Source organism: Camellia sinensis, chromosome 14 (assembly GCF_055761805.1).
Source record: "Camellia sinensis isolate YWXY chromosome 14, ASM5576180v1, whole genome shotgun sequence".
NCBI classification, from domain to species: domain Eukaryota; kingdom Viridiplantae; phylum Streptophyta; class Magnoliopsida; order Ericales; family Theaceae; genus Camellia; species Camellia sinensis.
Genome location: NC_138974.1, coordinates 72953488 through 72970237, shown reverse-complemented (window position 1 = coordinate 72970237; position 16750 = coordinate 72953488). Strand labels below are relative to the sequence as shown.

Sequence of the window (16750 nt, the reverse complement as noted above, 5' to 3'; positions counted from 1 at the left end):
ACTTTAATTTATTTTTTATTTTTGTAAATTACAGAGGATTGGTTGGTGTGCATTGTTTGTTATTTTGTTTTAATTAAATTATTTTAGAATTGCAGAGCACTACTATGCATTGTTTGGTATCCAATTTTAATTTTTTAGAATTATAGAGTACTAGTTGGTGTGCATAGTTTGGTTAATTTTAGTTTATTATAATTGCAGAACATTATTTTACCATTTTAATTTTAATGAACATTATAAATTTTATACGTTTATTCCTTAATTTGCATTAAGACTAGAGGGAGTTGTTATTTTTAATTGAATTCTGTAGAATATGTGGTATAAACAAAATTGTTGAAAATTCTGTAAGAAGAATAAAAAATTGTTATAGACTCTACAAATTTTAACATGATACGTATATAAATTACAATTACATTTTGATCCCAATATTATTTACACCGTGCCTTTAGTCATGAGCATACACTAGTTTTATAACATATTCAGTTTAATCTATTCGGATCATTCGTTATATATTTGTTCGATTCTTTAATCTCTTTCATGCTTATGATATGCATATGGATGTGAATTACACGTGAAAACCATGTAAAGGAAGGTCCGAAAGTCAGAAAAATGAAAAGAAAAAAAATCGAAAAAACTACCTTGTTGGCCGCACATGCGATGGTCTTGGACGCACATGCTGTGGCCTTGGTCGCACAAGCTGTGGTGAAACAGAATGCAATTTGGTGCTTAAAAGGTTGGCCGCTCGTGCAGTGGCCCAGGCCGCACGAGCGGTTTGAGTGCAAATGCAAATATGAAAACTTGTTGAAACATAAAAGTTCCCCTTTGTAAAAAACCAACTTCACTTTTAAGATAATCAAAGCCCAAAACCCTCAAAACATCTTCGATTTCACATTTCCAACACCAAAAACAAATCATAACTTAACAAACAAACTCAAATATTCAATTAAAGATCCACTTCTTTGAGGAAATTGTAAAATCATAACATATGAAACTTCAACTCAAGTTCTATAGCAATTCCTTTGAAATCATGAGAGGCCATGCAAGAAAACAAGGTTATAATCATGATTTACATGAGATTATGTCATGCATGCTCCAAATCTTGAACTAATTCTTACAACCCACCTTTTTATGTACTTATAAGTGAACATCATGGAGTTATACTTCCAAACCCACAACTATGTATCGCCTCCTTCTAATCAAGCTCAAAGTCAAGAGATTTGGAGTGTAGGTGAATCAAAGTCAAGAAATTAGGAGAGAAATCTTACCTTAAATATATAATTTGTGGAGATTGCGTCTAGGTTTTCCTTGTTCTTCTTTTCTCTCTTCCTTGTTGAGTTCTCTCTCTCTCTCTCTCCCTCCAGATTTTTTCTTCTTTTTGTTGAGTCTAAGTTAAGCTCATATATATATATATATATATATATCCAAAGTATTTAATTAAATCTAATTAATTCATTCCGAATCGAATTTTTACAAAACTTCTCAATAAGTCTTAAAAATCATGTTGATCACGAAGTCCTTAGTTTAGGTTTCTGGCGCCTCTAAGACCTTCAATTTTTAGTTTAAAGTTGTAATTGCAACAAGTTTTTCTACAGTCAACAGATATAAACTCAAATCCTTCTAATTCACATGCCATTTCTTATCAAACACTTAAGTCATTAGCACATAACAATGCAATTAGATGATTATTTAGGCAGATAAATGTCCAGGCCGTTATAGGGATGGGAAATTGTATGGATATAGCATTACTGTTATAAAAAATCTTATATAAAAGAGTGATGATTGAGACCCTCTCCAATCACCACCCCCACAGACATGTAGCGGGTGGTGATTGGAGGAGAAGGAATAACAAAAAAAAAAAAAAAGAAAAAAAGTAGCCAATCAGGTGAAGAGGGGGTCAAGGGGGTAGGAAAAAAAGGGGATTGCGTTTCCATATAGGAATAGTTCGATGACTTTTTATTGGTCAAAAACTCATTATGAGGGATTCGGGAAGGGGAAAAATTGAGTAGATGTAACATTACTGTTATAAAAAATCTTGTATGAAAACGTTGAAAGTGATGTCATTGGGGATTGTGTCAAAAATCTTATATGAAAATCTTGCTTCGGGCTCTCTAGTACCTCTTTCGATATAGGAATCGTTCGACAAATTTGATTCAATTTCTTTTTTTTGTTTGTTTTTTATATTTTTGTTTAATTTTTCAAATTCTATTTCCAATACTTCATCTTTTTAAATTTTTACTAAATTTAAATTTAATGAGTTCTCAATTTGATGAAAAAATAACTCTATCTTTATTTGATAAACATTTGATGAAATGATTGAAAATGATTTTAAATATTTTTTTATTAAATTTAAATTTAATAAAAAAAAATATAAAGGATTGTAGATGCTTTAATAGGACCTAAATATTAAAAATATCTAACAATCTCGCGGGGGAGGGGGGAGGGGGGGACACTAAAATAAAAATAAAATAAAAATCACTTAAAATATAAAAATGAAGTATCTTAAAAAAGTGTAGACTATACCATAATCTGTCTCGGCTAAATATAAAAATGTCAAGTTCATACTTTTGAGCTGCCCCTATCTTAAAATATATATATATATATGTATATAAAATAAATAAATAAATAAAACAAACAAACAAATAAACAAACTTGTCGCTTAGTGTGGGTGTTGGTGTGGATGTGGATATAATGTGGATGCAGAGTGCAAAGAAAAGAGTTCTTTGACTTATTTTTTATTTAAAAAAAATCTTAGGGATTATTTGGGATGTTTTAAATAAGTGTATTTTTTAAATTTTTAGATTAAAAAATTAAAAAAAAAAAGATTATTTAGGTTAATTTTTTGACTTTTTATAAAAAAAATGTGTATTAAAAAATTGTATAAATTAATGCGTAGAGAAAAATTAAGATTAAGGGTTGTACAGTCGTACTTTTTGATTTTTGATAAATAGTGATAACTTTTTAACTTTTTAAATAATTTTTTAACTTTTTAACTTTTTAAACACATGTCAAACTTGACCTTAATCAACCATGTAGTAAATATATTTATTCCTATGTTATAAGAATAGTTGTTAATTATTATTTTTATTGTCCTTTCAGAATATCCAGTCATAATTTTGACTGATAAATGACTAACACCATGTTATTAACAAAATTAGAAAAAAATAGTAATTACACGTAACTTATAATTAAAGTATTCAATAAAATAAGGGCAAATTACATATACACTCCTCGAGGTTTGGTTAAATTACAGATGCCCCTGAGGTTTAAGAAATTACGAATTCCCCCCTGAATGCTATATTTGCATAAGAAATTAGGGGTAATTTGTTATGAAATATAAACCTCAGGGGGCAAATTGTTATAAAAATACAAACCTCAGGGGGCGGGATGTAATTTCCGAAACCTCAGGGGTATCTGTAATTTAGCCAAACCTCAAGGGGTGTATATGTAATTTGCCCATAAAATAAATATTTAAATTATCAAAACAACCCAACTTCTCAAATCTAAACTAATCACTTTCCAAACAAGCCCAGTAGATTTTCGCGACCTCAAACAACGTCCTCTTGTCGTGTCGAGCAATCCACCTCCTTCACGCTACAAAAACCCGCCTTTCTGTCACCCTCCTCACTCTACTCCATACCCAAGAAATAACAACCTCTCAATCCTCAGTCCTCTCTCTCTCTCTCTCCCCTAATTGTTCACAACCCAGTTCTCAAAAATGGAAATCAATCCCAGGAGCCAACCAAAATTAATCATTCCGCGGAGGCGGCCGGGACAGATCAAGCTCAGAATTCTCGGCATAATCGCCAAATCGGCGCTCTCTGTCGCTGCAAAGGCGCACAAGCTCGTAAGAAGAAGAAGAGAAGATGGAGGAGGAGGGCCTCTGAGCTCAACCACCACAACCCCACATGAGACCCCAAGTGGGTACAACTCTGATGACCATTCTGATGGGCGATCTGCGATGCAAAGTGTTGTATAGGTATTAAGTGTGGAACAGGGCTTTTGGACATTTCTGGGTGCCTCTGTTTCAAGTTTTTCTCTGGGTTCTCATGGATTAGATAGATAATTTGTTTAATAGTAATTTTAAGTTTCTGGGTTAGAAGATGGTGAGATTGGAGATGGGTACCAATTGAATTTGGTATTTTTTACTTCTAACCCCAATTTGTTCTGCAGTTGATGCTGAGATGTAAAGCGTTGTAATTTGTAAATATTTGTGTTTTTGGTTGCAAAATTGTGTTGATTTTTTATTAGTTTTTCTAGCTCCTCCCTTGATGATTGTGAATGTATGAGCTTGACACTGACTCTTCCAATGCCCTCCTCTCCTCTCTCTCTGCTATAAAGTTTCATTTTTTTTATATATATATTTTAAATAAAGGGGAAAAAAAAAATAGTATCTTCAGTTTAAAAGAATAGAATCAAGTCAGATTCTTTCATCAATATATTTATGATTGTTGTCAACTTATCAATTTTTTTTTTTATTCCAATTATTTGGTTAACCTGTAATTCAGACAAGTTAGTTTGATTGAGAATTTGTCCAAAGATCATTCTAAAGAATGGATAGATTTGTCTAAGTTCCCTTCCAATCCGACCTCTAATCCAAAAGTTGCCCAAGCCCAAGCCTGTTTATATCTCAAAGAGTTTGGGTTATATGGTATTGTTTGAATTCAACACAAATTTCATCTTGGGATGAAAATTGAGTTTTCCTAAACAAAAATGTTGAATGTTTTGAAAATAAAATACAAAAAATATCTAAAATGAAAAAATATGCAACATAATAAGAAAATTGATTTTAAGTGTTATGTCTATTTGCCGAGAATCAATTATATCATAGTATAATCAAATTGTTATAAAGTATTTTCTTCTAGAACTCGACTATGACTTGTGTTACATGAAGTGATTAGCTTGGCCACTAAGCAAGTCCAATTAGGGGTACCTTTCTAATGCGATAATATTATAATAATATTTGTTTAATTCTCTCTCTCAATTCTACAAATGACTGGGTGTGGGTGGGGTGTTTTGTGGATTTATAATTCATATTTATAAATATTTTTAGTCAAAATGGGGGTGATATTTTTTATTATCAATTTTTAATTTATAATAAATAATTTTAAACAAGTCATTGGTTTTGCACGTGGACAATAATAAATAAAAAATAATGTACAAATGTATTTATGATCTCTTTAAATTAACGAATGTTAAATAGGGATTTTTTTAGAAAGATTGTTAAAAATTAATTTTTTGATTTTTTAAACTTTTTTTACTATTTTATATGAGAGGTGTGATGTGACCAAAAATGAATTAAAAGTTAACTTTGACTTTTAATCTATGTTCCCAAAATGAGCTACTGATACAAATGGGAAAGACTATAATCTATTTAAAGAGATCCATCAAACAACATTCATATTCAATTTAAATTTTCGTTATATATATATATATATATTTTTTGTGAAATTCTTAATGTAGAAATTGTGAAATTTTACAATTTTGAATATATAATCTATGAAATTTCACAATGAATGAGTTTTAAAGCTGTGAAATTTTATTTTGTTTTACCTAATTTCACATTCTATATTAATTTTATTTAATGGATCTTGACGAGTAAATTCCGAGTTATATATATATAAAACATGTACAATAAAAATTAAGGCATTTTAAATTTTGAAACAAAAAATAACTTGACACCATAATAATGCAATAGGCATTGTTGAAAAAGAAAAAATTAACATTTTTTCTTTTTGCTTTTTTCTATAATAAAAAAAAAAACCAAAAATCAAAATTAACAAGATCTCGTGGGCTACCCCAAAAAAAAAAAAAAAAAAAAAAAAGAAAAAAGAAAAAAAAGGCAATGAGATCTAAGCTACTTTAAAATCATCCAATGGACTTACCCCAATTGTCCTAGATTCTATTAAATACTTCTTGTTAAAAATCTTTTACAATATTGACATATATTTCCATACCAAGAAGAAAACTCAGACACATATTCTCCTCCCCAAATTATTGCCACAGGTTTGAAAATTTGTAAGTATTGGACAAGAGTGGTTGGGTTGTTGATTCATGTAGTATTAGAAACAGGAGTGGATAAATAGATAAATGGATATACATGAGCAGACAGACAAAGTCACAAAAGGCTTACAATCAAGAATATACCTTTTTTGTCCTTTACCCAATAAAAAGGAATTAGGGGGCAATACCGTCATTTCGCATAATGCAACTGTTATAACGGCCATTAACGATTTTCGACAAACCACGTACGCAGCAAGTAACGTCTTCGTTGACGGCGTCCGGCGTCGCTTCCTAGGGTTTCCAAAACGAGCCACGTGGCTACCGATAGATTCGGCGCACCATGTCTAGGCTTCGGGCTTTAGATTTTGTACAGCTCAGACAATCCGATGGCTATTATTAATCCACGTCAGACTAGCCCATCATCCACCGTGGATTCGGAGACTCTCTGGACCTCCATTTGTTCCACGTCATCCACTCCCCAAAAAAATCTTCTCCCCCCAACCCCACTTCTTCCTCTTCTCTCTCTACTCTGTCTCTCTCTCTAACCAGTCAAGCTTTGTTGTTGTGCAGCATTTTGAGTAGCGTTTGGGACTTTGAAGACTTTGTGTATCGATTTCAATAGCTATGGTTCGAAGTTGTTGGTTTGGAGGTGTTTGGTTCTGATCTGTTGTTTGTCATGTTCAATCGTTCTCAACAATGGTGGATTGGATTTCATCGATTGAGCTATGATGGTATATTTTTCCCCCAATTCAGTTCTTTCAAAATTATATGTGCTACTATGTGTTTTGTATTATATACATGTAGTAGTTTATTCTCTCTCCACTAAGAAAAGATTGATAAAATTTAGAAATTAGATTTCTTAGATCTTGTCCAATCGCTAGTCTTTTTTTCTTTTTTTCCCATCAAATTTGAGTGAGAATTTGGTTAAAAGTTTGATCTGATATGGAATCCTCCAAACCTTAATCAAATATTTTTTAAAAATTCCAAACTTTTCCTGAATACCTGTTTTAACAATTTTTGATGGGGAAAAAAAATCTCCACCTGTTGCTGTTACTCTTTTTAAAATTTCATCAAATTTGAGTAAAAGAGTTGCAAATTTGGTGAAGGATTTTGTCCGTCCTTGATTTTGTCTATTGCAAAAGAGTTGAATCTGGTTTGAGTATCTGTAGGGTTTGGATCAGAGTTGATTTTCTCAAATCTGTTTTGCTTAGACGGGGGATTTGTGGATTTTTTTAATTTATTTATATTTTTTCGTGTGGATTGTGTTTTGATGTGAGTGTTATATACCTATTCTTGATCTCTTATTTGACATACTTATGGGGTTTAACCTTTCTGAAGCTTATCGACTCTGACCTTTAGTTCGGAAGACAAACAAGATGTTTGAGCCTTGTTGTAATTTAAACAAGGGTTTTGTACCTGAATTTTGTGCATTTATCATCATCGGTCTTTTAAAATCTGATTGATGGGGGCTGCTCCAATGAAGAATGATAGTGACAGGGACACTGGTTTCACTGAAGAAAATAATGATACGTGGGAGCAAAAGAGAGTTAAACATATTGTTGTGGCCGAAGAGCAAGGTTTAGGCTCATCCAAGGAAGAAAAATCTAAGATTAATGAGTCAGGCGGAGAAATAAATAATGGATCAGTAGGGACAATGCAGGTCTATTCTGGTCCACCAAAACTTCAATTGCAGGGGCCTGTGGTACACTGGGAGAGGTTTCTGCCTACTGGGTCGCTAAAGGTCCTACTGGTGGAAAATGATGATTCTACACGTCATGTTGTTAGCGCTTTGCTTCGGAACTGCAGTTATGAAGGTTAGTGATTCATGGTTTATTGGCACACAATAATTTGGTATATCCATAATTAGCGACATTAATACATTTACTTTGATGAGTGATAGTAGAAACTTTGCATAATGCCTCATTATTTCCATTATTTGTATTAAGATTCTGGTTTTACCTTTCATATGAATTTATTTGATTTTAAACAAACTGATATTTCATCTTTGAGTTGATTGCATTCCTATGTCTCTCCACTGGGGAGAACAGCGTTTAAGTCCCTTTGGGCACATGGAGGGTAGGTGGGGAGTCCTGCTTTATGGACTGGGCTTTTGGTTTCTAATATCAAGCATATGAACTCACCTTTCCCTGTTTCCACTCCCCCTCCCCCTCCCCCTCCCAAAAAATAAAAGAGGGAAAAACTTATATTGTAATTTCACATCAGTTTTCAATATAATGTGCCGTGTCAATTAAGCATACATATGCCATAGACAATCAATTAATCATTCACCATGGTTTATGTTTGCATAACATGATATGTCCACCATCAATTGGTACAAATATCAACTGCATACCGTACCCAAGATCGGGAATATAGAGAGAAATAATAGCTAAAGTATCAAAATTATTAAATTTGATATATGGTCACAAGTGCATAAGTGATGTATGGTCATAAGTGTAACATCAAAACTTAGACCTTTTATGTAACATCAAAGCTTATTCAACAGGAATTGAGTTATAGTGATGTATGGTCATAGGTTCAGTTGATTTCTGTTTTCAGAAATAATTTGAAATTTGTTGTAGTGGTGCATGAGCTTGTTCTCTACATAACTTGGTATGACCTTTTTCATCATCTAAAAGCTTTTAACTGCAATATAGAAACATCAAGCAAGTGAGCTGCCTTAGAATGCTCTTTCTGGCCTGTGCAATACATAAAAGTAATGTTGTTGTGATTGCACTATGTAGGTTGACTGCGTATGGTATATAACTCTAATTCTTACCACTGTTTTCCCCTTCTTGCCCTCCTAATCTTGAATTGGTCATTACAGTTACTGCAGTTGCAAATGGTCTTCAAGCATGGAAAATCTTGGAGGATTTTAGTAATCATATTGATCTTGTCCTTACTGAGGTAGTCATGCCTTTTATATCAGGGATTGGTCTTTTATGCAAGATTATGAACCACAAAACTTTCAAGAATATTCCTGTGATTAGTGAGTATCAATTTTGGTGTTTCTATAAAGGTTTCCTTTAAATTGTAATGTTTATTTTCTGTTATTCTTTCTGATGTGTTGCTTTTAACTACCACATCTGACGAGCTTTGTGTGCAGTGATGTCATCTCATGATTCTATGGGTTTAGTCTTTAAGTGTTTGTCAAAGGGCGCAGTTGACTTCCTAGTGAAACCTATTCGGAAGAATGAGCTTAAAAACCTTTGGCAGCATGTATGGAGGAGGTGCCATAGTGTGAGTTGGCCATACCTTTCCACTTACATGTGCTTGTATGTCGTGAACAAAATGTAGATACTTACGTCAGGTCAATTGTATTATTAATGTTGGGAAATGCTTGCGGGCATCCTTTGCTAAATCAGCCTTCTTTGATATTTTACCTAGTTTTACCGAAAATTTGTCTCTTCTGCTTGACCTGTTTAGCCATTTTCTCAACTATGGGGGGATAAATGTAGTCATTCCCTTCTTGACCTTGGATTAATTTCTAATCATTTCTCAGTCTAGTGGCAGTGGGAGTGAAAGCGGTACACAGACTAAAAAATCTGTAAAGTCAAAAAGCAACTATGAGTCTGAAAACAATACTGGCAGCAGTGATGAGCGTGATAATGCAAGTGTTGGTCTGAGTATTCGTGATGGAAGTGACAATGGAAGTGGCACTCAGGTAAAGATAAATGGATTCCATGTAAATAACATAACTATATCTTGATTGATTTATGCCTTCTAGTTAACATTTTACATAGTGAAATTATTGGTTGTTCAATTATAAGGTTGCTTCAGCGTACTTGTCATGAATGTTCGCTCATGTCTGCAATTCTTAAACAAGGTTGTTAAAATCGGGATCCTAAGTAGGATCGGTGAGAGGGTTTGGTGGATCGGATCGAGGATCGTAAGATCCTACTTTCTGTTAAAAAAAAAGATAAAAATTAAAATTAAAATGATACATATTAAAAATAAGGTAAAAAATCATAAAATCTACGATCCTACATGCGATCCTACCTACGATCCTATACGATCCCATACGATCCCATGCGATCCTACACGATCCTACTTGCGATCCTGTTATAACATCGATCCTACAACGATTTGGATCGTTTTGGCAAAGTAGGATCGTAGGATTGTACAATCCTACGATCCGGATCGCGATTTTAACAACCATGTTCTTAAAGCAATACTTACACTTTGATAGCATTGAACTTTGTAGTTTTGGATTCAAGTGTGCATAAAATGGTATCACTCGCAAATAGGTGTACTAACGAACTTTAATATAAAGTAATATAGAACATTCTGGAGAGCTAATGTACTGTTCTGTGATTAATAAATCTGGAATGGAATTTCCTTTCAAATCCACATTATTTGAATGGATACTTGAAAAATTGAAAACAGGAAGTGGAATGCTAAAATGTAAACATTTGGTGGGCTGTTCTGATTCTGACTTCACTCTCATCAGTTGTAATTACTTAAAAGGCATGTTTAGGTGTACGATACTTTTTTTTATTTGTATTAATATCCATAAATTATCCGTAACAGTTGGCCGAACTACATTATTTTTAGTACTCTATTTTTCCACAACACACCATTACTTGATTTTAAGAAGCAAAAGTTTTTCTTAACACATCTCCTGTTTCTAGGAAATTTCAGTTCTTATGATTTCTTAAATAACTGTCTTAGTTTTTTTATTTATTTAAATCATTTCAATTATGTCTGAGTTAAATCTGCATCCTTTTCTACTATGTTGTTGAAATTTCCGTCAAGAATTATACGGACAAGGATTTGGTAGAGATATGCTCTCGCACTTGTTTCTTTTGGTTTTTTATTTTCATTTCTTTATGGGTTAATATTTGTTATGTAACCCACTTTTCAAACTCATCACATCACAAACATTTTTTTTTGTGATTTGGATCTACTTTCCAAACTTCACAATGGTAAATGTCGTTTATCATCTCTCTATGGCATTCCCATCAATTGGATGACTTAGAAACGTGTTCAACTTGCGAAGGACTTGATCTACAGTAGTTATACTGCTCAACTTGCAAAGTATTAAGACAAGTATTAAAAATGTGTTGAACTTGTGAAGGACTTGATTTACATGTTGACTTTCTTTCCATGCAGAGTTCTTGGACAAAAAAGGCTGCTGTAGTTGATAGCCCCCGCCCAGTATCGCCAATTAATCCATTGGCTGATGCTCCTGATAGTACTTGTGCTCAGGTCATTCATACAAGGCCTGAGGCATCTAGCAGTAGGTGGGTTCATGTTACTGAAATAAAGAAGTGCCAAGAACAGGATGATCAACTTGGTGAGCCTTCGAATCAGTTGAATTGTGGCTTGTACGTAGTGCTTGTATTTTGTCTTTGACCATTCTAACGCTGCCTGTGTGTTTCACATTTCAGATATAGCAATGGGAAAAGACTTGGAAATAGGCATGTCAAGAGATCCAGACTCACAACTTGATTTTCTGCCCAAGTTTTCAATCAAGCCAAGCAGCAAAAGGCAGAACCAACTGTTTGAACCAGATCGCTTGCAAGTTGAGAAAGAAAATCAGGAGCTCAAAAGTGAGAATATAGGTGGAAAACTGAGGGACCATGCCGCAAAATTAAGTAGTGCTGTTGCTTGTCCTGCTGATCCACAGGCAGATAGCAGAGCCCTTGAGACTCCTAGTGGGCTTTCAGACATATCACTAATCAAAGATAAAGCTAGCTGTGATTTCAAAGAATCTCCATCTCTTGAGCTGAGTTTAAAAAGGTTGAGAGGGGTGGGAGATGTTGGAACCAACGTGCATGGTGACCGGAATGTTTTGAGACATTCAGACCTGTCAGCATTTTCAAAGTAAGGGAAAAACTTGTGTAAGTCAAAATTTTGATGTCAAGTGTTGCATACATATCAAATGAACTCAAGAATTCCATTTTCCTTTTGCAGGTACAACACTGCCTTTTCTACTAATCAGGTACTCTCTTGCACCTCAGGTAGCAGGTAATGTACTATAATGTTGGGTTGCAACTCCTCTGCAATTTGTGCAATTGCCAGGTTGTTTCCATTAATTGTAGGCAACATCAAAATATGGAGTGGCATTGTTATTCTAACAGAAAACTAAAAGTGGTTAACAAGGGAGCTTCTATTTGCACACCACTCCTCTCAGTAGACACCATTTTCTGAACTTTTTTTTATAATTACGATTGTGTCCCTTGGACAAATGATCAGACAAAATATACACACCTTCTCTCCAGCCATCTCCACCACCGGCCGCCATCCTTTGCCGCTTTGCATCTCCGTCCACCACCACGACACCACCACCAGCCCACCAGTGTGAATCCATCTCCCACCACTGACGATTCCCTCTCACCAGCCACCATCGCAGCCCCCCCCCCCCCCCCCCCCCAACCCCTTGCCCCTGCGACCACCACCATTGCAATGCCCACCCCCATGATGCACTACTCCCGCAGCCGCCACTCCCGGCGACCCCAGAGAGAGAGAGAGAGTTTGAGGTTTCTAGATCTAGGGATTGAAGGAGGAGAAGGAAGAAGAAGATTAAGGGGGAGGAGGCAGGGGGTGGCAGTGGAGTGGTCTGTGAGAGTAGGGATGGGGTAGAAGAGGCAAGGCAACGCGCGCAGGGGGGGGGGGGTGTTGGTGGGGTGGCCGTTGGGGAGGGGCACAGCGGTGGAAGATGTAGCGGTAGTGGGTGGCTGATTTTAGGGTTAGAATTTGAAGATTGGTGTGAACTGAGTGAAATTCACAAAATCAAAATGTGTGGTGGTGCGAACTGAGTAATGGTGTGTATTTGAGACAACTTGTGGTGTGCAAATAGAAGCTCCTGGTTAACAATTGAAGCAATCCTCTATTTTGTCCAGATGGAAGGAGCATCCTTCCATATCTTGATGTGGCTTGCATTGATTGGTGACAATAATAACAGTGTTTGGATGATAGTCATTGTAGAGGAGCCAGACCCCTTTTGTTGTGCAGGTGTAATACTATCTCCACTGTCTATCAGGTTCCCACAGGGAATGTAGGAAGCTCTTCTCCGTTAGATAACAGCTCAGTGGCAATGAAGACTGAAGCAATGCACAGTTCAAATTGCACTCCTAATCAGCAGTCTAATGGAAGTAGCAACAACAATGATATGTCCTCTGCCACTAAATCTAAATATGTCCTGAAGCCAGAAGGTTTAAGTGACAAATCAGAGTCCATATCAGCATTCAAGTGTTTCCACACATCTGCATTACAACCTGTGCCGAATGGCCGTGTTTGTACTGCTCAGCAAGTTATACCTGAGAAGGTAGATGACGTGGCAGTCAGCACAAACGAAGCACAAGCAAGAGGCTCAAACCAGCAAGTCCAAGTCCAGCATCACCATCACCACTACCACCATTACCACCACCATGTCCACAATATGCAGCATCAGGCACATGAGGACCATGATAATCCCTCGATGAAGAACGTGGCAGCTGCTGCTCCTCAATGTGCATCAACAAATAATTTTGGAGGGATTGTTGATGGTAGTGGTGGAGATTACAGTGTGAATGGGAGCGCTTCAGGAAGTAACCATGGGAGCAATGGGCAGAATGGAAGCAGCAGTGCCTTAAATGCTGGAGTGACAAACATGGAAAGTGACAATGGAGCAGCTGAAAAAAGTGGAGTTGTTGGCATTAGCGGGAGGGTTGCTGGGAATGGAGCTGATGAAGACCGATTTGCACAGAGAGAGGCTGCCTTGACCAAATTCCGTCAGAAACGGAAAGAAAGATGCTTTGACAAAAAGGTAACCTGCTTTTAGTTGTGTTTTTGCTAAGGATGAACAACAGAACCAAAATATATACTTTGTTTTCATTGCTTTCGGCCTTTACAGATCAAAAAGATTGGTGCTGAAATTTTCGGGCATAGGGTAAAAACCGTACAATAGAATGGTGTAGAATCTATTTGGGACAAAAGATGCCAAAAAATTATTAGATGCATTAATGTAAATCACATTTGAGAACTAAATGCATGTCCATTATGATAAATCTAACCCAATCTTGCCCTCTCATGCCATATATTACACAGAATGGCTTACACTACTATGGTATTACCATATGATACTGAAAGTGACAAGAAAAATTACCCAGTACTTACTTTGTCTCAATTAGTCATTATTCGCAAGTTGATAGCAAAGCATATTATAAAGTTGCTTTGACATTTATGACAAGATGTCTTTGACTCATTTTGCTCCTTTTTTGTAATCCGTTAGTTAACTACAAATTGTTTTGTATACATTTGAAATTAACCTTTGTCTGGCCTGCCATGTGAAAGGTTTTCTTTTCTGCTGTTATTAAAACCAATAATGTGATTGGGCTGAACTCAGGGGGATGCCTGTTTGGTGCAGCTTTGCTCTCAAGTTGAAAGTTGATAATAAAAAAGCAGAAGCTAAAAACACCAATTTCCCAGTTTCCAGATAATCATTTTTTTTTCAATTTATGACAATTATTTCTGCTTCATAAATTATATGCAAAAACTACACCAAACACTATACTCCCTCCGTCCCAAAATAATGGTCCCTTTTGGGGAATCCAACTTTTTTTGGTAGTACAATTATTGCATTTGAAAAAAATTGATTTTCCAAAATTATCCTTTTGATAGTACATTTTTTGGGAATATCAATGCATAATTGTACTTTTTATGTTGTTTATTAATTTAAAAGAAGGGTAAAATAGGAAATTTATATTATTTTTGTACTTGATTTTTGAAGAGGGACTAATATTTTGGGACAATGAAAAATGGAATAAGGGACTAATATTTTGGGACGGAGGGAGTAACATAGATTCCTCCCCCAACACAACCAACCCCCCCCCCCCCCCCCTGCCAAAAAAAAAAAAAAAACTATAAGCAGCACCAAACAGGTCTTAGGCCGATGATATTTATAAAGTTTTCCACTGCATGCTTAGTTCTACTTGTTCAGTGACAGAATGAATTCAGGAGGTTTTGGCCTACTAATGTTTTTAAACAACATTTGACCTTAATCCATGTCCGCTCGATGCTCCCGTCCCATCCCATCCCATCTTTGTTGCTTCTGTGAACAATTGTATTAATCATGTGCACTTGATCTTCCCATTGTTCATTCTACCAACAATTTTATTAACCATGTCTACTTGATGTCCCATCCTTGTTCCTTCTATGAACATTTTTATCATGGAAAAGTTCTACAGAACTGTCTTCCCGCTGTTTTTGTTTCTCAGGTCCGATACCAGAGTAGGAAAAGGCTGGCAGAACAAAGGCCTCGTATACGGGGACAGTTTGTGCGACAGATAGCGTATGATATCCAAGCTGCAGTGCATATGCATCCCTCTTTTGTATTTATATATATACGTTTAGAACTCAATAGAACTAGCTCTTACTTTTGTCATGTTTTTCAGGTCCGATACAAAAGCTGGTAAAGATAGGCAAGACAACATCATGACCGAAGAGAATTCTAGTGATAGCATTCAATAACACAATCTGCGATTTGGTTCATGAATACCACCCAAGTGCCTGACAATGTTTTGTGGATGTTTGTACATCAATTAGCACTGGCTGTGTATTATGTGTATGGAGGTGTATTTTTAAGTGATTGAAAAGAAAACACTTCAAATGTTTTACTTTTATCAGACAGTTACAACTTTACCACTGTTTAACTTTTTGTGACTCCAAGGTGGTCGGTTACTCTTGAAGACAACCTCTCTCATGTAACAAGAACTGCTCATGTTAGTAGTCCTGTTTTCTGTACTTTTATTGTTCGACAGTTTTCATGTTAAAAGAATCTCTTCTTTTTTGTTTGGCTCCCATTTCTTTCCATTTGGTGTACATTTTTAAGTTGTGTTATTTTTCGTTGCGCCATACCTCTGTTTCGATGTCAGCACACGGATGGGTCGTCTCTGTTTAGTCAAGCAGAGGGTAACCCACAAGAATGAGAAAATTGAGGACCTCCTTTGTTGTTGGTTATATCTGTGTGTGTATTGCGTGCTGTTTTATTTTCTTGAGAAATAGTATAGTTGGTTCTCATTGTCTGAAGCTGTTCAAACCTTGTAAAGGTTATTGTGGACTTTGCCTCTCAATACTTCACCTCTGAAAATCCAAGAAAGCTTTTCTGAAGTGGCTAGTTTGCTTTGGCTTTGACATGGGCTGTGATCAAAGCTGAGGGTTGCAATTTAGCTGAGTGATAGATTGTTCAAAACATGTTCAAGCTTGACTAGTTCATATAACTAGTCAATCTTGAATAAGTTTTTAATGAGTCAAACACTAATTAGTATGGATATGCCACACATCTGCACAATAACTCCAATGAAGTCAATGGATGAGAGATATAATGAGGTAAGGGATATATGGGGGTCCCAAAAAATTCCTATTTACCGGATTTTCATCATATGTCATCTATGGATATGCTATTTCTGGAATTGTAGAGGTGCGGGTAACAATACGGTCAAAAGAACTTTGAAAGAGTTGTTAAGGGCTCATAAGCCAGAAATCTTGGTACTTATGGAAACTGAGGTTGAGTTAAATTCCATGGGCATGTTTTTTAGTAGATTGGGGTTTACGGCCTCAGCCCATATTGATCCTATTGGAAGAAGTGATGGCATTTGGATGTTGTGGAACCTGTCTTAGGCTAATGTGCAAGTGCCGGAGGCAAATTCTCAGGTCATTACTATCGTTTCGAGACAAAACTACCCTGATTGGTTACTTTAAGCTATTTATGCGAGTCCAAATGCGAGGAAAAGAGAGGAACTGTGGTAGAATCTGGAAAACACAGCCCATC

At 35.7% G+C, this 16750-nt stretch overlaps 1 protein-coding gene across 2 annotated transcripts; it reads left to right on the top strand.

Annotated features, from left to right (window-relative positions):
• The first annotated feature begins 6388 nt into the window (after positions 1 to 6388).
• On the top strand, positions 6389 to 15782 carry LOC114287074 (two-component response regulator-like PRR37). 2 transcript variants are annotated; one of them, XM_028230341.2, is made up of 11 exons: positions 6389 to 6728; positions 7336 to 7811; positions 8825 to 8986; positions 9104 to 9237; positions 9500 to 9661; positions 11110 to 11293; positions 11388 to 11823; positions 11914 to 11941; positions 12983 to 13747; positions 15198 to 15271; positions 15375 to 15782. In XM_028230341.2, the coding sequence occupies exons 2-11, from the start codon at positions 7460 to 7462 to the stop codon at positions 15448 to 15450; spliced, it is 2373 nt and encodes a 790-aa protein (XP_028086142.2). In that variant the 5' UTR covers positions 6389 to 6728; positions 7336 to 7459; the 3' UTR covers positions 15451 to 15782. The 2 variants fall into 2 exon arrangements, with proteins under 2 accessions (XP_028086142.2, XP_082762272.1); XM_082906146.1 differs by having other exon boundaries at positions 6396 to 6728; positions 7481 to 7811.
• Positions 15783 to 16750: the final 968 nt, after the last annotated feature.